The sequence below is a fragment of the Hippopotamus amphibius genome, chromosome 8 (genome assembly GCF_030028045.1).
Source record: "Hippopotamus amphibius kiboko isolate mHipAmp2 chromosome 8, mHipAmp2.hap2, whole genome shotgun sequence".
NCBI classification, from domain to species: domain Eukaryota; kingdom Metazoa; phylum Chordata; class Mammalia; order Artiodactyla; family Hippopotamidae; genus Hippopotamus; species Hippopotamus amphibius.
Genome location: NC_080193.1, coordinates 55,237,724 through 55,261,928, shown reverse-complemented (window position 1 = coordinate 55,261,928; position 24,205 = coordinate 55,237,724). Strand labels below are relative to the sequence as shown.

General features: G+C 40.2%; 1 protein-coding gene across 1 annotated transcript in view; it reads right to left on the bottom strand.

The window, feature by feature from the left end:
- THSD7B (thrombospondin type 1 domain containing 7B) overlaps nt 1–24,205 on the bottom strand; it is a 746,295-nt gene that overhangs the window by 369,184 nt on the left and 352,906 nt on the right. The window contains exon 9 of the mRNA XM_057745884.1: nt 20,524–20,639. Within this exon, the coding sequence (XP_057601867.1) occupies nt 20,524–20,639 (116 nt within the window). The remainder of the gene's footprint in view (nt 1–20,523; nt 20,640–24,205) is intronic.

Sequence of the window (24,205 nt, the reverse complement as noted above, 5' to 3'; positions counted from 1 at the left end):
GGGCACCAGTGATATTTTAAGATCCGTATCATGTAAACAAGCACACATTTAATACTTCCTGGGGTGGGGTTACAACCCTAGTGCCTACTAGATTTCAGACAATTCCTTTAATCATGCTAAGCCTCAGCTTCCTCGGCTCCAAAACAGGCCAAATATACGCTTTTATTTCATGTGATTTCTTTGAGGATTAAATGAAATACTGCATGTAAAGCATGTCCATGCTGTCTGGTACAGGGAGTCTCCTCCAGCATAGTAAAAGTTCAAGAGAGAAGATGAGAAGAAAGGTTTTAAAAAAATAGTAGGAGAAAAGCTTCAATAGTTGAGGCTCTTTCTAATGAAAAGAAAAATGTGGGAAAATGGTCTTCTATTCAGTGCTGGGTCGCATTCATGTTCTGAGCCTCTAAAGGTAGACCATGAATGGACTGAAATCATTTCATGTTTCTGGCAAATTAAACCCCAGCTGCAAGGCAATTAATACCAACCACCTTCTGATAACATTGGAGAGGAATGGGTAGGGTGATCAAACATCCTGTTTGCTCAGGGTAGTCCTAGTTAATGCCTGTTATCCTGACAAATACTAATAGCTCATCTACTTACTTTCAGAAAGCCCTCATTTTGTGTAAAAAAATTACATGATCACTCAGAAAAAGACCATCACCTCCATATGAATGCAAGAAACAAGAACATTTTGTTCCTAACTGCATAAAAGGCTTGCATTTCAAATGTGTGGAAAAAGGAGACTGCACTGCTGTTCTTAAAATTATCAATTCAGTCTGATCATTGGACCTTATTATTTCTTGACACAACTCTGCTTAAGGTAGCAGTTCATGTAGCCTGAGAAAACTGTTTTGTGCCCCAAGCACACTTGCTTATGAATCATTAAATTAAAAATTAAAGGACAGTATAAGGCTTACCTCAAAATAATCCACTAGAGCTACTTGGTATGTGTTGTTATGATAGAAACATCACAAACAGACGCTACGTATCTAGAGAGAACTGGCATTGAATCAAAGTGGAGCATTAATATGAGGAGAAGACAAGTTTCACTTGGCAAAAATTCCAAATGGTTATTAAGAAGTCTGCTTCTAAGTCAATTCTATAGACAGAGATTGAAGCAGGATGTTAGGCAGTCTGAGTTTCAACATCAAATCCCCTAAAAAGTAGCTTCTGTCTACTGATTCATTATACACAAGAGAATACCCCTTTCTAGCTTGTTTACAACCATTTCTGAGATTTGGAGCTGATTTCCTTTTTAGAAAAAGTACCAAACCAGGATTCACCAGCCCAACTTTCTCCCACTTAGGTTTGCAGAAATACTGTGACTCTGCGTTCTCAGAGGGAAGCACTTACCATGCACGGTGTTGTCATCATTGATACATATGTATCAGGTGTCTCCATATATATGGAGAAGATGTGCCTAGGTGCTGTGTGTTATACTGAAGTGTACATACATACATTATTAAATCTCCCCAGTGAAGCAGAAGTGAAACATGATGGATGGATAATAATGTAGAAGTTCTCCATAGTTTTATAAACATTCAGAAATTATAGTATAAACTTTGTATTTACTATCCAAAGGACATCAATCTGGTATGTTCTCTCTCTGCTCAAGGAGAAATGGAGGGCTTAAGTGGTGAAAAATGCAATGCCCTAGAAGAACCATGAGTAGGAAGTTTTCATTTACTTCCTTCCTATTCATCTTGGTGTTCCGTATATAGAGCAAATACATCAAGGGCAGCCTCCTCCTCCCAGAATTCCCTCCCAGCTTAGACCTCCAAGTACTTCAAAATGAACATGAGCCTGTCTATATATGGATGAAATTAAACAAAATTGCAAAGATTATCTGCTAAACGTCCCAGGAATGTTAAAAAAAAAAAAAAAAAGGCTCCAGGATACTCATATACATCTTTCATTTTGAAATCTTGCCTGAAAAAATGTACTCTATATTCTTAAATTTTCATAATCATCATTCACTTTGCAACAGAGGCCAAATTCAGTGGCTCTGGCAATAGACAAGACCTCCAGGGTTCTGATTTTTAAGCCCAGCTCATTATCGAATTGCTATGCAACCTTGGGCATTGCACTTAACCTTTCAGAGCTTCAATTTTCTTGCTTGTCCTATGTGGGTAATACTGTCGAGCCAACTCACAAGATAGTTGTTAGGAATGCCTAATTAAATGAGATTTAAAATATTTTGCAAATTATATATATATATATATATGTGGCCACTAAGCGTAATGCAAGCCTTTAACATAGATTTCAAAAGGAGCAACTCATGTTTATATCTGCGTAAACCACCAGGATGACAGTCAAGGCAAATAAACATTTTCTTTCTACGGGAGGCACTCATTGAAGCTTAAGCAATAGTTCTAATTTCTAGGGACTATCTCCAGTGTCCTGTACTTCCTATCCTCAACCACCAATGCACTTAAAACATCTCCAATTCAGAGAACTAACCTTACAAATAGTGACTGGCCCTTCCTCTCTCTAAATATCAACACTAACTCCTGTACAACTAATCTTGCCATCAACTCAGTTCATGGGGTCCTTAAGCCTAGCTGCAATATTAGAATCTCAAAGGGTGTTTTATAGACTCCTAATGCCCCTCAATCCAAACTATTTAAATCAGAATATCTCATGGGTGGGGTCTAATCATTGATCTGTTCGAAAAAATCTCCAGGGCAGAGAACCACAGATTTCGCTCATTGAGAGCTAGCATCTCATATTCATCCAATATGTAAAACAGGAAAAAGACAATGCAGCATGTTTAACAAAGCAATAGAAAACAAATAAGCACGAGCTAAATCATGACTGCTCACAACATAGTTAAAAAATGCAACCTGCCCTCTAGGTAAGTACATCATAATGGGTATAATTGGAAACGCATGCTATAAAGGAGGAGGGTTAGCAACACTATTTATAATGACGTGTTGTACTTGTCTTTTCTTCTTGCCAGTGTATGAGGAAATGCCAGGGATTTATTTTCCCCCAACCTGACCCCTGTTCATTTTAGCAGATGAAGTGTCTAGAGGCTGTCTGCCACAGGGCTGCCTAATGTGTTGCTCTCCATCAGCATTAAGACTGAACCACACTGCAATGCCATAATGCACTGTATACAGGCAGGCTTTCAGGGGACACTGATGACGTTTAAGATGCAAGCTCAAGATGCTGTCATCATTATTGGGCAAGGATCCAGAACTACATATTAGAAAAATCCTTTTAAATAATATATGTTACCCTATCCCGTTAGTGCTTTATACTTTCATGGGCATGAAAGGATGACATTCATGCCCCGTATTGTGCTGACCACTAGAGGACAGAAGGGTTCCAGGTCGAGCTCACAGGCCATAGCATAGTAAGGACGCAACTCAGGACAGAAACTTCAGAGGCTTCAGGGATAGGAACTTCAGCACCTCAGATCCTCCAATCCTTTTACAAGCCAGTGAAATGTATCACTTGGCCATTTGCTGTATGGAGTCTGCCATGTTGTAAACGCACCATCGCTCATGATGCCTCAACCACATAAATCCTGGTTTCTGCAACTTTTTGCAACATCCCTTCCAAGATATGTCTACACGTAAAAGCTAATTTACCTGAATGTAATCTGTGGGGAATCAATCACATGTTCACATCAGTTGTGATATTAAACTTTTTGGTTTGGGAAGCGTGAGAGTGTTGCTGTGTGGAGCTAAATCGGACTCCATGTTAGATCTGTTTCTTTGACTTTGACCTTTGCTTTTTGTTGCTTTTGTTATTGTAGTCATGCATGATGGCCTGCCTCAGGGAACACTGCCCCTCTGCCTGAATGTTGAACTAAATTGCCTCTGTTCAGCTCACAGGCAGACCATCTGCCCTGCCCACCTGGGTGAGTGGCTGAAACGAACATATCCCCTCAGTGAGGCTGGTTATTCCTGGAGATCTTTTGCAAGACTGATGGCCCTTTAACTTTATTTCCTCACAGCCTCTCCCTTTCTGATGCTATAGGACAAGCTGGCATCTAGACCCCAGTAAGATGGCTTTTTAGGAGACATTAGTCTGCCATCTTCACGGTTTGCTGGCTTTCTGAATAAAGTTGTATTCCTTGCCTCAACACCTCGTCTTCAATTCATTGGCCTGTCATGCAGTGAGCAGAGCAAGCTTGGACTCAGTAACAGGAGGACAAGTTAAAGGAAAATAACTCTGAAGGCAAACTGATTAAAATAAAGTTTTTCATTTTCAACTATAAATTTTAGCACCACTATTTACAATAGCTAGGACATGGAAGCAACCTAAATGTCCATTAACAGATGAATGGATAAAGAAGATGTAGTACATATATACAATGGAATATTACTTGGCCATAAAAAGGAATGAAATTGAGTTATTTGTGGTGAAGTGAATGGACCTAGAGTCTGTCATACAGAGTGAAGTAAGTCAGAAAGAGAAAAACAAATACCGTGTGCTAATGCATATATAAGGAATCTAAAAAAAACCCAAAAAACAAAAAAGCAGTACTGATGAACCTAGTGGCAGGGCAAGAATAAAGATGCAGACATAGAGAATGGACTTGAGGATACAGAGGAAGAAGGGGAAGCTGGGACGAAGTGCGACAGTAGCATTGACATATATACACTACCAAATGTAAAATAGATGGCTAATGGGAAGCTGCTGCATAGCACAGGGAGATCAACTCGATGCTTGGTAATGACCTAGAGGGGTGGGATAGGGAGGATGGGAGAGAGGCTCAAGAGGGAGGAGATATGGGGATATATGTATAAATACAGCTGATTCACTTTGCTGTACAGCAGAAACTGACACAACATTGTAAAGCAGTTATACTTCAATAGAGATCTGAAGAAAAAAAATTTTAGCACAAATGTAGACAAAGACCCTTAACTATCCCTTTTATACAAGAGGTACATGCTATCACCCATCTTGCTGTCTTCATTATTTTGCAGTGTCAACCTAAAGTCACTAGGTTTTGAAATTCCTTTTTTGGCTTAATGTTGATGGAATAACATGACTTTCTAGAATCAGGGAGTCTAGAATCCCAGGTTTGTGAACTTGGGAAAATTACTTGTCTCCTGGTTTCTCAAAGGGAAATAATTAAAATACCTTACTTGGGATTTTGAAGAAGAAGAATCAGGTAAAGGGATGCAAAGTAGTTCAGCGTTTGGCATCTAGTAAGTATATAAAATTGTTCATTGGTAGACAAGTTAGCGTTGGGGATGGGGTAAGTGCATTTCCTCTCCCTCTTCATCTAGATAACCCCTAAGCTTCCTCTGAGACTGAACAGAGGACCACCTCTTTTAAGAAGTCTTTCCCACCCCACCCTCAGCCATGGAGCCCTCCCGCCATGCTTCCATGCCTCTACAAAATTCATGTTGTATCCTATTGTCTTCTTGTCTCTTTCTGCCTCCAAACAGTAAGCCTCTCCAGGTCTTGCAGTGTGTAAAACCTGGTAGACAACTAACGAATGATTGCTGAATACATAAAAGAATGAATGAGGGACGTTCATGACTGTATGAACAGATAAATATCAACCAAATATATATTTTCTTAAATGGGAAGTTGGAGATATTAGTTTCTACCCATGAGGCAGAGAACATGTCTGGAGAAACTCTGCTGGCATAGAAAAAAATAGATTGCCAGAGAAAGTTTGTTAATTCAGTTTAAAATGTTTATCTGTTTAAATTTTGGAAATTTTCAAACATATCAAATGAAACCAATGTGTCCATCCATCAGCTTCAATAATTACATGGCCAAGCTTGTTTTATCTATACCCCTACCCACTCACTTACACACAAATGATTTCAGAGAACATTTAGACATCATATAACTTCATCTGTAAATATATCAGGATAGATTTATAAACTATAAGGGCTCTTTTTTAAACAAAACCATAGGAACACTCTCATACATAGAAATATTACTACCAATTATTCTAAAATACTTATAAACACCCAACTGTCATTGGGTTACAATTTGGGTCCAGTTGTCATTTGAGTTACAATTAGTTGATATGTCCTATAGGAACCTCCTCCTTTTCTTTTTGTTTCCTTTGCAATTCTCTTTGAAATGAATTTAAAATATTTTATAAATGCATTGGTTAAAAATTGGACATTAAGGAAAAATTTTGGAGCACTGGCTTTTGGCGAAATTTCCCCATTGCTGACGGTAACAGCCTGGCTTTTAATGGATGTGATAAATCAGGGAACAAGAGACAAAGCCTGTGGCCAGAGTTTTGACAGAGAGAAAGAGTGGGGTGCTTGTCTGTTGTGGCCTTGGTTCTAGAAGGAGTAGAAAAAAAGAAATCACCCAGAGATTTCCTAATCAGATGCTTACTATTAATATTTGTGTGGAGCTAGAATTTTCACTATTCTATCTGGAAGAAGAATATCTAAGACATAACTGTTCATAAGGTGTTCTGGATTATTCTGGAAGAGGAATACTGAAATCCTCTAGGGAGGAGATACTGTTCTAGAAATTGAGAATACACCAAAAGAAAAAACATTTTTCCTGTACTCATAGACTACATTCTAGTGGAGGGCGACAAAAACTAAATGTCAAATATTTAGTGTTTTGTACGGCAATTAAATGCTGTGCAAAAAAACAAAAATAAAACAGAACAAAACACAAGGAGTGCTAGGGAATGTGCGAGTGCACACGTGTGTGTGTGTTGGGGGTAATTTAATGCTTCAGTGAAAAGGGAATATTTGAGCTTGAACATAAATGAGGCTGGGAAGAGGGGCATCTGTATAATATCTAAGGAAAGAGAAATCTAGGCAGAGTAAATAATATTTGCAAAGGCCCAGAGTCAAATTCCAGAAAGAGCAAGGGAGACAAGAGTGGTTAGATCACTGGGTATATCGGGGTGTAAAAAGAAGCAGAAAAGGTCAGTGTCTGCACATTGAAAAATAAATTAGATTCTTATCTAATGTCATACATAAAATGAATTATTACAGGCACATGTAAAACTTTCCAAAGATAATGTTAGGGTAAAAGTTTTATGTCTTTGGAATAGGAAAAAATATCTTAAAACACAAAAATGAAAATCATAAAGTAAATGATTGACAAATTCAACTATGTTGAAATTAAGCATCTCTGCTCACTGAATGACAAACCTTACCCTGAATAGTAACATTTGCATTACACGGAACCAAGTAGGCTTCACTCTCCAGAAGACAATCTCAAAAAAGAGTAAGAAAAAAGACCCAAGCATCTACCATATTTCATTCACTTGCCAAGAGTTGTACATGAATCAATTCAATTCTCATAACAGTGCTAAAACACAGTTACTCTCATCATTCCCATTTTGCAGGTCAGAGAATGGAGGCACAGAGAGGTCTGGTACCTCATCCACGGTGCCAGTAAAATGAGAGAGATTGGAAACCCAAGCCGTCTGGGTCCCCAGCCTGTGTTCTTCCTGCTTTGCTTTGCTCTCACCCTCCCCCACCTTGTTCCAAATCCCTCTGACCCTTGAACACTCCAGCCGACTGCAAGAAGAATTGCAATCCAATACAATGGTAATCCACCAACCTTGGTTAATGTCATAGTCACAGGATAGGACAACTGTTCCCAGGAATCAAAACTCAAAGTCAGTTAGGATCCTGGCCCCCAGAAAAAGCCGATGAGGACGAGGACCAGCATCACGGGCATGCGATCCATGCTGGTTCACACAGGCTCAGTGGGGCTCTTGGTTTTTAATGCTCTGCTGCAGCTTAAAAGTCTTAGTAATTTTTGAGTAAGGCACCCACATTTTCCTTTAGGGCTGCGCCCTGCAAATTATATTGCTGGTCCTGATAAGAAAAGACGATGGTAATGTGGTGAATTAGTGAGAACCTCTTTGTCTTTGGGCTCATTTTACTCCCTAGAAGTATAGACTCAGACAGTAACTAGGAAGGGTTTGCTCCATCCTGGAACTGACAGTTGCTTACTGTGTATTCCTCTCTTAGCACTGAAATCTCTTGAGCTGGAGAAAGGATTTACATAATCACCTAGTTACGTGAACTCCACAGGATGGGTGAAGAACTCAGGACACACCAGGTCATGAAGACATGCTATTAAACAATGCTGAGTTATGGAAATTTATATGCTTACCTACACATTTTTTTTTATTCAAGAAAACAGATTCTCCTCATTTCTTGGCCAGATAATTGAACAGCCTCATGCTTTTCCCACTGGTTTCCAATGCTGTCTAACCTCATTATTTTCCGTCCTATTTTTTTCCCCTAAAACACAAGTCTGATTTTATCACACCCATGCTTAAAATTTAAACTGTCTATCAGAATCCCAGGGAATGTCCAAACTTCTTAGAATGGCAAAAATCTCTTCCTGAGGTGGCTCCTGCATGTCTCTCTGGCCCTATTCCTTATCACTTATGCATTACGCAGCTCAAGCATCCCAAGCTGTCTGGAAGTCATGTAATTAAAACGGACTTTTGTGCTGCCAAGCCTCTTCACACACATCCCCGCTTCTATCTTTAAGATACCTATAACCCATGTCTACTTAGAAACCCCTGATTTACCAAATCTTGCCTCCTCTAACCACTTAGCTAAAGCAAGACACCCTCCTCCTGGCTCCTTAATACCCTATGCTCATTCCTCTTATAGAAAGAATATGTTTACATACTTGAATCCCCTAATAAAAAACCCTGATTAGGACGCAGATGCTGAGAATGGACTGGAGAATTCAAGGTTTGGGGGGGCGGGGGGTGAGGGGGAGGCTGGGACGAAGTGAGAGAGTAGCATGGACATATATATACTACCAACTGTAGGATAGATAGCCGGTGGGAAGTTGCTGTATGACAAAGGGAGTTCAGCTCGAGTATGGATGATGCCTTAGAGGACTGGGACGGGGAGGGTGGGGGGGAGTCGAGGGAGGGAAGGAATACGGGGATATGTGTATAAAAATAGGTGACTGAACTTGGTGTACCCCCCAAAAAACAATAAATAAATAAATTAATTTTTTTAAAAAAAGCAAAAAACCCTGATTAAAGTCACCTCATCTTATTCATCTTAATGTTCCTAGCAGTTCACAGAAAACTGGGTATAGGAAGCCCTATGCCAAGCTTCACTGAATAAATGATACCTTCATACATTATCACTCATTCAATAACCATTTAGGCATTTACTTGGCAGCAGGCACTCTTCAGTGTGTCTAAATAGTGAATAGACTTAGAGCTTATGTTCTAGTTGGGAGACTGGGCAGTGTGGTGAGGAAACTCACAAGGGGTGATGAGCAAGGAGGAGAAGGAGAAGGTGACTTCTAAGGTGGTCAGACAAAGACTCTCTGAGGTATGGCATCTGAACTGAAAACAAGGCGTTGGTCAAAGGTACCCATACTAAAGGCTAGGAGAAGAATACTTTAGGGAGAAGGAATAGCAAACGAAAGTCTGAACAAGGTAGAACAAGCTTGGCCGTAAAGGAGGCCAGCATAGCTAGAGGAAAGTAAAAGAAACAGTGGAAGGTAGGGCCTGAGTTCACAAAGCTGCTCAGCAAGAGATGGTGAGGGTGGAGCCCTCCTGATGATTTCATCCATGTGAAGGGAGAGCCACTACTACAACCCTCATCGTCCCTGTACTCTCTTCACCTCCTGTAGTTATGTATCCTTTGGGAAGGATGAGTGGCCCCTAAATCATGACTTTAGGAGAAAGAAGAAACATGTGGCTCTTCTTTCTCTCGCCTTCTCTTTCTTCGGGATACATCTGCTAGGAGGATGCACATATTTTGATCTGTTCTCAGCCAGGCTCACTGAAGTACTTTGGTGTCCAACAGGGGCTGTGGCCAGGTAGTTAAGTCTGTCTAATTCTAGGGCTGAGAATCAGCTGATATTTTTGCCACCAAGACTAACAATAAATCATTACAAACAGCCATGAGAGCCACAGGATTTATTTACGGTAATGTAGCTTGCCTGTTGAATGAAGGAGATTAATAGTGCTTGAAAGCAACTTTTAGTCACAAACTGGAAGGCATACCAGTGGATTCCAGGTGTAAAAGACAGAACTTCATGCCTCAAATCTACCTCTGATTCTTTTGTTTGCCTTTTTATTGCTTTGATTTTGTTTGTTATGCTAGCTTTTTTTTTTTTTTTTTTAACACAACCAAGATACTACTGTTTATGACAGATTATGGATAGGAATAACAGCATATGCATTTTCATATGAATTCAAGTACATGAAGATTCCATATTTTGTTTGTTTGAAGTAAAATTTATGGCCCAGATCACGCTCAGGGTGAGTGCCTTCTCTCTCCTCCCAGTGTCTGTTCCACATGAAGCTGTCATCCACTGCGTTTATATTCCCTGGAGCTTCATTTTCCTCTTCTCTATTCCTACTTAATTTACAACAGCTCTCTTCCCACTGACCCTCTGAAGTGAAAAAAGGACGACGTGGAAGCAGGCTGGCAGGTTCTGCCACTCCTCCGCCTATAGTTCAGCACCGACCAAGAGGGATGGACAGAAACCGAAGGGAGGAAGTGAGTCAGGTTCTGAATTCTCTCCCAAAGGGCTAAGCCTGGGTATCCTGGAGAGGGCGGTCTCAGTGCTGAACAACCACTGTCCCTATCATTTCCTGCTGCCTTCCCGCACCACTGTCCCCTTCCCCTTCCATATAGCTCCTGTCCTGAGGGGGCTGATGAATCCATGGGTGGCTGTGCGATCGAAGGACCAGCCTGATACAAACTGGGCCATCAGAGACCCTGAAGGGAAGGAAGCTTTTTTTTTTTTTTTTTTTAAGCTCTTTATTGGAATACAATTGCTTTACACTCTTGTACCAGCTTATGAGGTACACCAAAGTGAATCAGCTAAGGAAGGAAGCTTTAATGGATGCTGGGTTCTTGACTCAAAAAGTTTTGTAGAATAAGGACTAGACAGCCATTCTTGGGCTCTATAACTGCTACTTATAGAGGGTAAAGATTCAAAGGAAGCCTGTTAGAAGGGGCAGGACAGCAGGTGTACACGGAGAAGCAGAGATGGAAGAATCACACTGATTTTGAGAATTGAACAGAGAACCCTTAGCTCCTGTTTGCATTTCTAGTTCTTATATGTCCATAAATTTTCTTTTTCTTATTTTTGGACATCTGTGAGATTTCCTGTTCTAACTTCCCAACAAGCCTCTTTTTACTTACTGTAGCTTTGAAAGCTTTATAGAAAGAACTTTGATCCTTGAAAACCAAAATAGACTTGATTAGAACAATATAGTAGAGGCAAGTTACACCTTTTTTAAAGAATCCATTGGCTCATGGTTAAATGTTTCTCCAGGTCAGTGGTTCTTAAACGTTCATGTGTCTTAAAATGACTGAGGCAGTTTGTTTAAAAATGCAGATTTGGAGGCCCTAATCCTGACTTCAAAATCAGAATCTCTTAGAATTTTAACAAGCACCCCAGGTAATTCTGAGCTAGAATTCCATAGGCCACACTTTCAGAAACCTGTGCAAACTATTCTAAGTTTTACCCTGAATCAATCTAGGTCACTGAAAGGCTGCACATGACCATAATTTTGCATTTCAACATGATACCCTTCAGTCATATATTTAAAAAGACCCTATGACTTCAGTGCACTTCCTACAGACATATTGCCTCAGTTGGTGACCTCAGTTAAAATGTGGAGATCCGGTAGGAAATAACTTTTAGGAATTAGCAATCAAATAGCCTTTTCTTCCCTTAAGATACTCACACGACCTCACTGAAATATTAATAATGAAAAAACCAGACTGAATGAACAAAAGAACGAGTGAATGAGTGAATGAATGAATAAAAAGAATGGAATGTGTTTCCATTTTAACCACATTTGCCAGGAAACCAGAAACAGATCTGATTCCTGAAGTCCCACGTCTTCCATTGCCAGCATCATCGTGTGTTATACAAGAAATTTAGTTGTAAAAGCATGTCACCTTTCCTTTTACCCATCTGTTAGGTTTGCTTAAGCAAGTAAGTTCTAACTGGCATCCATTTATTAGACACAGATACACTGAATTCTATCCTGTTTTAAGTTTATTATGAGGCATTTTGGGAATGAAAACTGAAAAGGGTTTACCCCTCAAGGACTGAATTCATGTTTCTTCAGAGGGATCCGAAACACACTGAGAGCGAGAATGCAAGCCCCTCAGACAGTGTTATGAGACTCAGGAGTGAGAAGTGGTTATTTCCAGCAGGAGGATCAGGACAAGTTCTCTGGAGGCGGCAGGGACTTACATCTAGTAAGATGGGCAATGAGCAGAGATGAGGAGAAAGATATTCTAGACAGAGGGAAATTCTGCTTTTCCTTACTATCTTTTCTCATAGCTTCTGGAACTTCTGCAGAGCACATACTATATTTTGTAACTGCATGCTCATTTAGCAATTATGTGTTTAATGCCTCCATCTTCCTCCACTGAACAGCACTCTCCACAACAGAGGGCTGAGTGTGTTTTCCTCAGCACTCTACACCTACACTTACAGTACTTAGCACAGCGCCTGGAACACGATTATTCAGCAAATATCTGCTGCTGAATGAGTGGTTAAGAGCCTAGGATTCTACGTGCTTTTGCCATTTATTCATTTTGCAATCTTGAGACCCATATCTAAGCCTCTATTTCCTCCCACGTAAGATGGGGCTGTAATAGTCCTTTCCATATAGATACGAGGTTAAAATGAAATAGGACAATGTATTTCAATAAATTAGAGCTATTATTACTTTGATAGGAAGAGGCAGTGATATGAAAAAGTAGAAGTTATAGACTTTTAGTGATAAGAGTTTGAACTTGTCTGGCTTTTTTCCTGTAACTTTACAGGCTCACCAAGCAAAGCACTGCAGCAAGTTTAATTTAAACTGGGTATTTCAACCTGGTCTTTGCTCCTGTTGCCCCAGGTGACCAGGAGTGCTTCCCTTGATGATCGTGTTGCTTCTCTATGGCAGAAGACTAACACAACAGCTATTCCTTTATCATGAAACTGCCCTGATGGTGAATGAGACAGCACAGGTGAAAGTGCTGTGTGACAGATCTGTGCTGTACAGAGCCTGTGCCACGGATTTGAGGGTACCTGGCTTTGAATTCCTGAATTGCTAGTAAACAAGCAAGATGAGCTGTGCCTCTGTGAAAACAGGACTTGTTGTGGGATGAAAATAGGCAGCCTCTCATGTAAGAGAAACCTGGATTGCAACCCTGGCTCTGCCTCTGACATGCTGGCTAACCTCAGACCAGTTACCTCATCTTTTTAAGCCAGGCGTTCCTCACCTGTGAATCACATACAATTAGATCTACCTCCTGGGGCCATTGGAGGAGGCAAAGAAAAATCCCAGCTGGTGACACTGTGAACTCTAGGTCCCCGTAAATATATACCTCAATCTCTGATCCAGAAAGAAGAGGGACTAGGGGGTAGGAGGAAGAGTGTGGACTGAGAAGGCATCCCGGTCAGCTATTATGTGGACTAACATGTGCTCTGAGTGAGGGGTGTAGGTAACAACAATTAAGAGCCCCACCCTCTGAGCAGCAGCTCCCTCACAACCCAATGGTGTTCTTCCATGTCTGGGTGGTCACAGGGCTCTACTAAACTGTTCTAAAACATTTTCCTTTTAGCCAAATTGAATCCACCGCATACTGTGGGGGGATTTTTGTTTCGTTTTTTCTTTGATTTGGAGCCTCGCCATGTGACATGGCATGCGGGATCTTAGTTCCCCAACCAGGGATCGAACCTGTGTGCCCTGCAGTGGAAGCACAGAGTCTTAACCACTGGACCGCCAGGGAAGTCCCTGGGTTTTAATAGAGATAGGAAGAAGGTGCCACATTTTAAGGGGGAAATAAAAAACACGAGAGGAAAAAAATTAAAAGAAATTAAGAGAATTGACTCTCTCTATTTTTCCTATGTGTGAATGGAAGGAAAGTGTCTTTTACAAATTTTATCAGCAGAACTCCTCGGTTTGGCAGGAATATGATTGAGAACTGTAATTTCTACAAGCCCAAGTGTTTGTCATTTCTCCTACTAAATTTTCAGGAATATTTATTGGGTACTGGGACTATGTAGTGATCTATGGGCTTTAAATTATAGACTAAAGGGGGTACATCCTCCCCAGTGGAGCCTATAAAAACAAAGGCACCTATACTCTGTGTATTGAGTTGTGGCTTGGGATGTATATGTGAGATAAACATCTTATTTTATTTAGTTTTTCAAAAACACTTGGGAATAGAAAACATCCAAAATTTATAGAGGTTGTAACAGATTTAGATTAAGTTACTTTCTCAAGGAAAGTCATTAGATCACTACATTGCCTTCAACACTACTTTGGGGGTTGGTGTTCCAGGCCCCATATCTTGATTACTTAAACACAGTAGACTCCTCATTATTTGGGTGTAAATTGGTACTCCATCCCCTATTTCACAGGTGGACAAAAGTATAGATGGGCCTGTGGGGAGAAGGAGGGGACCATATGTGCTTGAAAGGAGTAAGTAAAGAGAGAGGCTGATGCTAGTATGCCCTTGAGTTGGAGAGATGTGATGTTTAACCTAAATGACAATCTGAATGACCAATATCTTTTCCCCTAATTGGCCTGGACCACTGAACACTCTGTTAATGCTTTGGCTTCATCTAAATGGAAACAAAATCTTTAGGAAGTAGAACTGGTAGTAGGAAAGATATGGGGTTCATTTACTCATTCATTCAACAGCAATTACTAAACACCTATCACGTGCCCTCTAGGTTTTATAATCTGTCTCAGCAAAAGACAGACATGGAAGCAAGCGCCATTATACCAGCACATGAATGACTAGATACTGCAGGATACCAACAAAATAAGACAAGTTGCCCGATCTTAAGGAACTTACATCATCATCATCATCAAAATTTCTGCCATGTGTCCTATTTAATCCTTATAACCAGGCTACAGAATGGGTGCTGGTATTATCTCATTTTAGAAAGGACAAAATTCAAATACAACAGAGTTTAAAGCGAGCCTAAAGTGACTTGTATAGCAATGATTGGATTTGATCCAAGGAAGTCTAACTTGAGATTCCATGTTCTTAACCACTACATAGTACAGCGCCTGGGCCTTAAAAAAAAAATTATGTCTTCGATACTGGAAACTCAAGATGTAACTCCAGGAGGTTTGATGCAGGAGCACAGGGTATCACCAAATGAAGTTTTCTAGCAATTCCCAGCAGCAGTTTGCCTTTGGCTTTCCTGTTACCATGACACTGCTCTCCAACTTGCCCCTTAGAGATGAAAGTTAAAGAGCTCCCTCAACCTTAAATTATTAAGATTGACAAATAATTAATCATTAGCTCTATGGTGTCTAGGAATTACAGAAATACCTATTTTGAATATGCCACATTTTATCTACTGAAATGTCTCATAACTTTACCTCTTACATATTTTTCCCGTCCATGGACATGATATACACAGCTGGGAATCATTACAAAATTATCCACTGGTGGTGAAAAGGGGGAGAAAGGAATACAAGCAAACAAGGGTGGTCATGAGCTGATAATAATTTTTATTTGGTGATGGCTGCATAAAAGTGCATTCTGTTAATCAGTAATATTTTGTATTAGCATTATATTAATTTATGTAGATGTCAGAAATTTGCATTATTAAATGTTGAAAATACAAAGTAAGCCCCTTTAAAGGTAGCTTGAGAGAAATCTTGGAATATCAGTACTGATTTGTGACTTGAAAGTAAATACATTAAATGTCACAGTTATTAGATCAACAGCCAAGATAATTTCCATTACAACCCAGGCAAACAATTATCAATGATAGGCTAAAATGTATTCGAGGATACCCTGAAAGATTAAAGCACTAAATGAGTGTTTCTCATCCCTGCCCACTTAGAAGAGTCATTTATGGTAAATGTTAATATTGCAAATGTCCCTTCAATGTGAAGAGTTTCTAACACAGGATGAGGTGAGTCTCGGACGTCTGTGCACTGAAAAAACTCCACGGGTCTGAGAACCTCTACAATAAACTGTAGCTATTATTAAGCAAACAATATTGAATATTTATGCGGACATTTGTCTTATAGGATGAAGGAAGACCAGAGAAATTTGTAAGAACATCACCAAAGAATGGTACTTGGCTAATTTTTTACTGGGACTTAAAATTTGAAGAGTTCACAGCAGGGCCATGGTTTGAGAGTTATTTGATTTACTTAGAAGAATGTGGGACTACCATTAATCCTTTAAGGAGAGACTCAGATGAATAGGAATAAGAAGACAGGAAGCAAGGCTAGCTACTAGCTAGAAACTGTTCATGGCTTGAGAATACTTTCAAGTCTAAGGATTTAGATTATGAACCCAGCCAGGACCAAATAAAACCCGATACAACTCATCCATTACTAAGTCATAAATCACTCCTGGTAAACTCTGCCCCTGGGAAACCACCTTGGCTTTCTGAGAGGTTTAGGATGAATTTGGGTTTGGATTCACATAATCAAGTGATTCCCTGGTCATACCAAAAACCTATTAAATTGTAATGCCTTGGAGTAGGATCCATGCATTGGGATATTTTATAAATCTCTACGTGATTCCATTGTGTAGCCAAGTTTCAGGACTAGGAGTGTAAACTCTTCTTAACTTTCATGACTCAACTTGAAACCACAGCTGCAAAAAGAGCTCCCCCAACCTCATTAGTGGAGGCTACCACCTACTCAGGCCCCTCCTTCTCTTGATCGCTCAGTTTAGGTTAAGTCACATCACTTCACCCCACCCTACCTGTGTCCCCACCTGCTGGTCTGTCGTTAGTCCATACTTTTCACTTTATAATTCTGACCACGTCATTGCCTTGCTCAAAAATGTCTAACCCCACCTCTACCTGGACCTTTGTAATCAACATACACATATCACCTGGGAGCTTGTAGAAAGGTCTAATTCCAGGTCCCGTCCAGGTCTACTGAATTAGACCCTACATTTAAAAAAGGTCCCCAGATACTTGTATAAGCATTTAAGTTTCACAAGCACTGCTTTAAAACACTATTTCCCAAAGTATTTTTTGAAAGACATTCTCAAGGACAGAGAATCTACTGCCTGGATTCAAAACCACACTTTTCCGTCTCTTTACAGGACATCTGTCCATTCAAAAAATATTTATTGAGTGACAACTATACCCTATACTATGCTGGCTGTATAGGATCTAGTGGTGAAGGTGACAGAAGTGGTCCCTGCGTTTGTGGACTTACACTCCACCAAAGGCAACATTAACGAGGAAGGATAAGTACGCGAGTGCCATAAAGGGGACGCACAGGATGCTGTGGGGTTATCTAAAGAGGGGGATGGGGGGGGTCTAATGTGGATGGAAGATGAACACAACCTTCCTGCGGAAAAGCTGCTACAGCAGGTCCCTGCTGATATAGAGGTTGGAGGACCAAGGAGGGGCAGCTGAACACAGCTCCGGCATCACACAGGGCAGGTGCAAAGGCTTGAAACAGTGATGGAAATGCTTGCCCCATGCCTACCCCATGCAAGGCACTGAGGCTCTAAGTACTTTCTTTATATGTAGGTGTGGTTATTAACCCTGTTTTACAGATGAGGAAACTGAGTCAAAGAGAGATTAAGTAATGCATCCACTGTCACAGAGCAAACCTTGGGACTCAACCCTGGCCATCTGGCTCCAACACCTCTGTTCTCAGCCATCATACCCTACCACACTTGAGCTGGGAAGAATATGGTGTGTTCAAGAGCTGAAAAACAGGCTGTATGCCCAGAGTTCAAGTAGTGCTTATTCATGGATCCATGGTCCTTTTTGATCTTAAGAGGGGAAATATATCACCATGCAGTGGCAGCCTCTTACAACACAAATTTTTGGCAACATCCCATAGTTACTGAATCAATTTCTAGTCTTGGAGCTGAAAATCTGCATTTTAATAATGCTTCCAGGTGATTCAGAATCAATAAAGTCTGAGAACCATATATTTAGCAGTACCATTTCCTCCTATAATCTCCTCCCTATCATAGTCTCCCCTAATTATCCCATGGTTACTTAATAATATATTGGTCTCAAAGTATAAACTAAACACAAGGGTAAACACGATTGAAGTGGAAAGCTGGAAGAAATCTGAAAATTGAATCTATGCTTCTCTAGGTCCCCTGGCTGCCAGGCTGTGAAAAGAATTATCTAGGCTTGAAAAATTGGAGGCAAAAAGAGACCACAGAGGCTTAAAACTATTTTCATCACAATGCCAACCATTTAAATAACTAACTGAATCTCTGGAAGTTGGAGTAAAGTCTAAAATTGCTGGAAGAGCAATTATTTCACATGCCCTCTGATTCCTCCACCCTTAGGCAGTGCTAGGAGAAGATGCTCATACAGCAAAGAGAATGTTCTTGAATATGGAATGCATGCAATAGCAGTAGCTGAAGTAATCTCTGGCCACTGGGGCATATGGGCTCAACAAAATTAATACGCCTCCTTAAGTGTCAGGGGACCTTGACAGCTCTAACACCAATATCTGGCTGTCAGTAGGGTATTCTCTTTAATTCAGCCTTTTCCTTTCTTAAAACCATTTAACAGAAGAATCGTGCTAATCTCTTATGAGGAAGAAACCAAAAGAAATAGCTGAACTTCAATAAACCTGCATCATCATAGATTATTTTATCTTCTTGCATTTTCCCAATATTTATCTTTAAGAGCTTGAATGTGTTGCAGGTACATGAATATTAAAATTTCAAAAGTCAGCCTCCTGGATGCTACCTTTCAAATGGCTCAGAAGAGAGATCATAGCTTTTCTGTCCTACTCCGTCTGGAAATGACATTTCCCTGGCTACTCCACAAACCCTGTTTATCCAGCTCAATTACTTTGAATTTTCATTTAAGAAAATAAGTTTTGCAGAGTTTCTGGAAGAGACTGCTGTCCCCACCCTTCAAAAGATCAGATAAACATTCCACTGTATTTTCAAAGCTCTTTTGTATTCAGTACATTTAGTTCTGATTCTATCTATCAGCAAAGTTTATTGGATGCTACTCGGTTAATACTGTGAAAAAGAACCACTAAAAAGATGAAATGGTACACTTAGAAGAACTTTATGCAGGTGCCCCATCATTGAAGTATAAAATACTGATGACAATAATCTCCAAGGGCTGTCACAACCCCCTTGCCGATCACTGAGAGGTGGTTTGAAGTGACAGGCAGAATTGTGTCAGTGTTGGCTGTATTGTCATGTCACCCCCATGAAGATGTGTGAGTCAAAGAGCGACTGGGCGATCCCAGATGCACAGGGCTGGAATTTTCCAAGGAAAAGTGTTAATAATCTCAATCTCTGTGGCAGGTTCTGTCTTTGCAGAACCGCATGCATCCCTCTCCCTTCTTGCAGGAGGCCAGTGCAGAGACACAGTGAGAGCCAGGCCCTGCTTGAGAGGATGTGACTGTCTTGGCAGGGAGGTGTGATTGAGACCCATTTTGCTTTGAGCACTAGGGTAAATATTCCTCCATCCTTACTTTTCTTGGACATGACTTTTCTTACTATGGCAGTGGTCAGATCCATAGGACCAAGACCAGGGTGTTAGACTAGGGGCAATGGACCACATTATTATGTCTAGGTCTTAGGCCAAGACAGAGCTTTGGAACTAGGAATTCTTGTATCTCCACATGGACTAGCTCATCAGGGGACTGAAATAAGTGTGCGGGGAAAGACCTGTTCTAAGAAAGGCAGTCGTTTTACAAAGGTTCTCCTGTGTGTTTATTACGACTTAGCTATTAAGTATCCCGGATCATAGCCCTCCAAATACATCCAGATGTATTGGGTTGGCCAAAAAAGTTTGTTCAGTTAATGAATATATTGTTCAATAAAATTCCTGGTGAAAAGGCAACATGTGTCTTTTTACTTAAAACCGAACAAACTTTTTGGCCAACCCAATATAAGGCATCACCATTAAGAGTAAAGAAATACTCACAACAATGTGAATGTACTTAATATCACTGAACTTGTAAACTTAGAAATGGTTAGGATGGTAAATTCTATGTTATGCTATTTTACCACAGTAAAAAAAAAAAAAAAAGAATTGGGAGAAAATACAGAGAGCTCTTAGAAAAAAAAAAGGAAAACAAAACCAATCTACTTATTATAGAAAAAAAGAGTGAAATCATAGAAATTATATATTGCCAATGTCTGTACCTGTTCAACCTTTTTTAATGTATTGGCCCCTCTTTTTCCACAGGTTTACATTTATCAGTGATGTATGTATAGCGTGTAAGGCCCTACACTCTAATGAAGATGCCTGGAGTCAGGCTTAAGTACACAAGAACCACAAAGAAATTGTGATGGTATCAGGGCTTTATAAGGAACCACATTTGGAGGGCTGTTTCAAAATGCCACAGCAGGGTTAATAGAAGATGAGACCCCTACAAGGCACACCTGCAAACTCATGGCATATAATAGCTGAATGTGTTTTCCCTGCCAAGTCTTAATGCATCTGGAAATCCAAGACCACATTCGTACATGCTACAAACTTTGTTCCCAGGGCGACATGCAAATGGGAAAGAAGGGAGCCCGTTCCACCATCTCTCGCTTATTTAGCAGTGGGGGAACACCCAGGCGATCAGGAAGGGAAGAAAGCACTAAGAAAACAGCATCCACTCACCTGGCTGGCACAGCCTTGGGCAGGGCGTCCACTCACTGAAAGCGGTCACAAGACAGTCTTTTTTGCACGGGAGCAGGCAAGGGCGCACTGTTTCTGGCCGAGTCGATTCTGGACACCTGCCAATGTGAAGGGACCAGATCAAAGTCTCCTGGAGAAAGCGGTTTAACACAGAACCATAGGATTTCAGAACTGAAAACACTGAGGCCCTGTTGTTCCTTTCACAGACGTGGGAAGAAAGACCCAGGAGGAGAAGCTACTTGCCCAAGGGCTCAGAGCCAGAGGCAGAGCATGAAACAGACTTTCTCTCTCTTGAGCCAGAGAACAAAATACTTTTCACTAGACCAGGAAAGAAATAACAATCCCTGAAACTAATGAAAGACGAATGCCAAATGAGTACCTCCCCATCAGCATGAATGCGAATAACAACTGACTTTTTTCAGGATGGATAAATCCGATATTTTTTTGAAAAGTGTTTTATTCAGGGTAATATATCAAATCAGTGATATTGTACCAGGCAACATACAGATAAGCCAGGAAACAAACAACAATGAAGACCGCTTAAAACACTACACATATTTGATAATTAACAGGATTTTAGAATATTGAAGTGATTAGCAGGTGTCTTTTTAGAACATGTCAATGGATGAGCTGGAGTAAGCAAGACATGAGAATAGTATGTGTGTTTGCAAAGAACAAATACACTCACTAGCACTAACAAGAGAAACATTTCACTTCTGCTCTTTTGCTGATAATGTAATGTGCATACTTGGGGGGAATGTAGTCACTGGGTTCATGATCATTCGGAAGAACTAAAGTCTCAGAAGATGGCAAGCACGTTTTTGTTTCTACTTGCATGCTTGTTTGGTTATTTTTATGAGTACATGGGGCTAAAATCCACATTTATTATAAAACAGTGATATACCAAGCGGAAAGACAGGAAGGCACTCTGCAACGTATATTTGCATTTTAAAATTCTGTTTTCTATAAATGTCTTATGAAGCACAGAGACGCCGTGTGTAAAAAGCTTAATGGCATGGACTTTGGTAGTAGACAGTCAGCGGTGAGTTCGGTGCTTTTCCCATATTCTGTCATCTATTCCTAAGGACACAGCGAGTGGCACTGTAATCTTCATTTTCAGATGAGGTGCTGAAATGATGAGTAACGGACCCAAAGTCACATGGAGACAAAACACTTGACAAAAATAATGATAGAAAAAACCCCAGACTAGCAAGTTCAGACAATTAAGACTTTCCAGGGAATTCCCTGGTGGTCCAGTGGTTAAGATTCAGCACCTTCACTGCTGGTCCAGTGTGGGTTTAACCCCTGGTCAGGGAACTCAGAGCCCGCAAGCCATGGGGCATGGCCAAAAAATGAAAAGAAAAAAAGAAAAGACTTCCCAGTAGAAGAGAACAGAAAATGGAAGAGATTAAATAAGAAAATCATGGATTAAAATATCGCAGAGCTCATGAAAGGCTGACAATTCACAGTGAAAAGTCTACCAAATGTATACAAAATGACCAACATACAAACACAAAGACTGTCCAATTGTCAAACGCCAAGAAAATGTAAGAGATGAGAGTAGTAATGGCTGAGGGAGGAGAGGGAGAAAACTAGAGCACCCAATAAAAAAGGAGGATCCGACTGAGGTCAGATCTTGTTAATTTACATAATTACATAAATGAAAACCTATTCTTAGTTTTAAAACTTTAGAAGCAATATAGAGGCAAAACACGGAATTTGACAGTGAACAGAATGTACACAATCTCATTCTTGCCACTGTAAGGTGAAGACACAGTGGGCAAAGGACTGGAGATGGAAGGGTAAGGAGGCTTGGATGTCCTCATCCAACAAAGCAGATGCTCAGAGAGCCAATAAATAGAAATGAAATAAGAAATAAAGTTCTAAGTATATGAATCAAAAATGCTAACGCAACCAACCAACAGAACCTCAACAATGTGTGGGGACTCAAGTCAGGAGAGGAGCTAGTGTAAATGGACATTTTACATTGATAAATGAAGAGGTATATGAGTGATATGTGAAAATACATCATGTAGAGTTAGGAGGTAAGCATCAGAAAGGAAGAGGGGACAAAGGATATATACTGGTGCTTGGCTGCCTTGACATAAAGACACAATGGAGGCAGATAAGAAAGTAATAAAGTGGCTGCCAGTGGCAGGAGAGGAGGCAGGGAAGGGATGGATGGGAGCAGGGGTGGATGCAAGGCTATTTGTTGTTATATATTATACGTCTCCCTGTATTTTGTTATAATTTGTGAATGATGTGAAGGCTTATCTAGTTAAAATAGAGAGAAAGAAATGAATAAAAGAGACAAACTATTAAAAAGGGGCTGTGTTTGGGATGTGGGATGCTAAGTGGATAGGAGGTGGTTGGGGACTCCTTGCTTTCCACCATCAGTTCCTCTGTATTATTTTACTTCTACTATGCAGCATATAATACTTTAATTAAAATACATTAAACAGAAATGTATATACTCACAGGGAAAAGAATTAATTATAAGTAAATTAAATAAAACATTAGTAATTAAATTATTAATTACCAATAAATAAATTGTTAGTGGCATTGTTATTAGTCATCCTTAATACACAAAAAACTGTCTATCAAATAGATCAATTCAATGAACATAACAATAGAGAGAAAAAAGAGTGTCTTTAGAGGATATAGTATTATTTAAACAAGCTATTCTGGTAAGGAAAATTTATGTCATACTTTAGGAGAACTAACAAAAACCACTAAACTCATTCCCAAGTCCTTTATTCATACCCTGAAAGCTACTACAATTAAACTGAACTGCTATTTATCCTATCTCCTCTAATCTCTCCTGGTATCTGGCTGGAAATGAAAGTACAACTTGAGGAATGTCAATCTCCTGTGTGTTCAGTGGGGTGGCGGGGGTTGGGGTTGGGGATCCCCCTGGCTGGGACCCAGCCAGGACACACTCACTCAGACATTTACAAATAGCTCAGAAATGCCAGTGGTGCTGTCCTGGCTTCAGGCTTTCTGTAGAGGGTGGACTATTCTGCAGGGACTTCGTTTACTTCAATTAGGAGTGGGTGTTAATCTCTCAAATTTTTTTTTATATATACCTTTATTGAGGTATAATTGATATAGAAAGAACTGCACCTATTTAACATGCATAATTTGATGAGTTTGGACATATGCAAACACCTGTGATACCATCTCCACAGTCAAGGTAATAGACATATCCAACACCTCCCCAAGTGTCCTTGTGTCCCTTGATTTTTATTTATGTATGCGCACGCGTGCATGTGTGTATGTTGTGTTAATCTCTTTCGGGGAACTGACATTGCCTACTTTTTAATTTATACTTTACTAGCATCACTCACCATAAACACTCACTGAGCATAATGTCAGCTCTTTGTAACATGGTCCCCTTTTCTCTGTGTTCTTCCTCTAAGTCCACAGGAGAGAAACACTATCACCCCCTCAGTGGCAAACGTGAAGCTCAGGTTATCTTGCTTTTATAGAGGTCATGAACTGAGGGCTTTCCTGAAATGTGATTCCTGGTCTGATAAGAGCCAAATATTCTCTTGCCAGTGAAACTGTTTTTTGTTCATTTGTTCTGCCAATAATGTTGACCTTTCCTTAGAGGTTCAACTTCCTCTTCCTTTCTATTTACATGCTGTCTACCCCTCCCAGGATC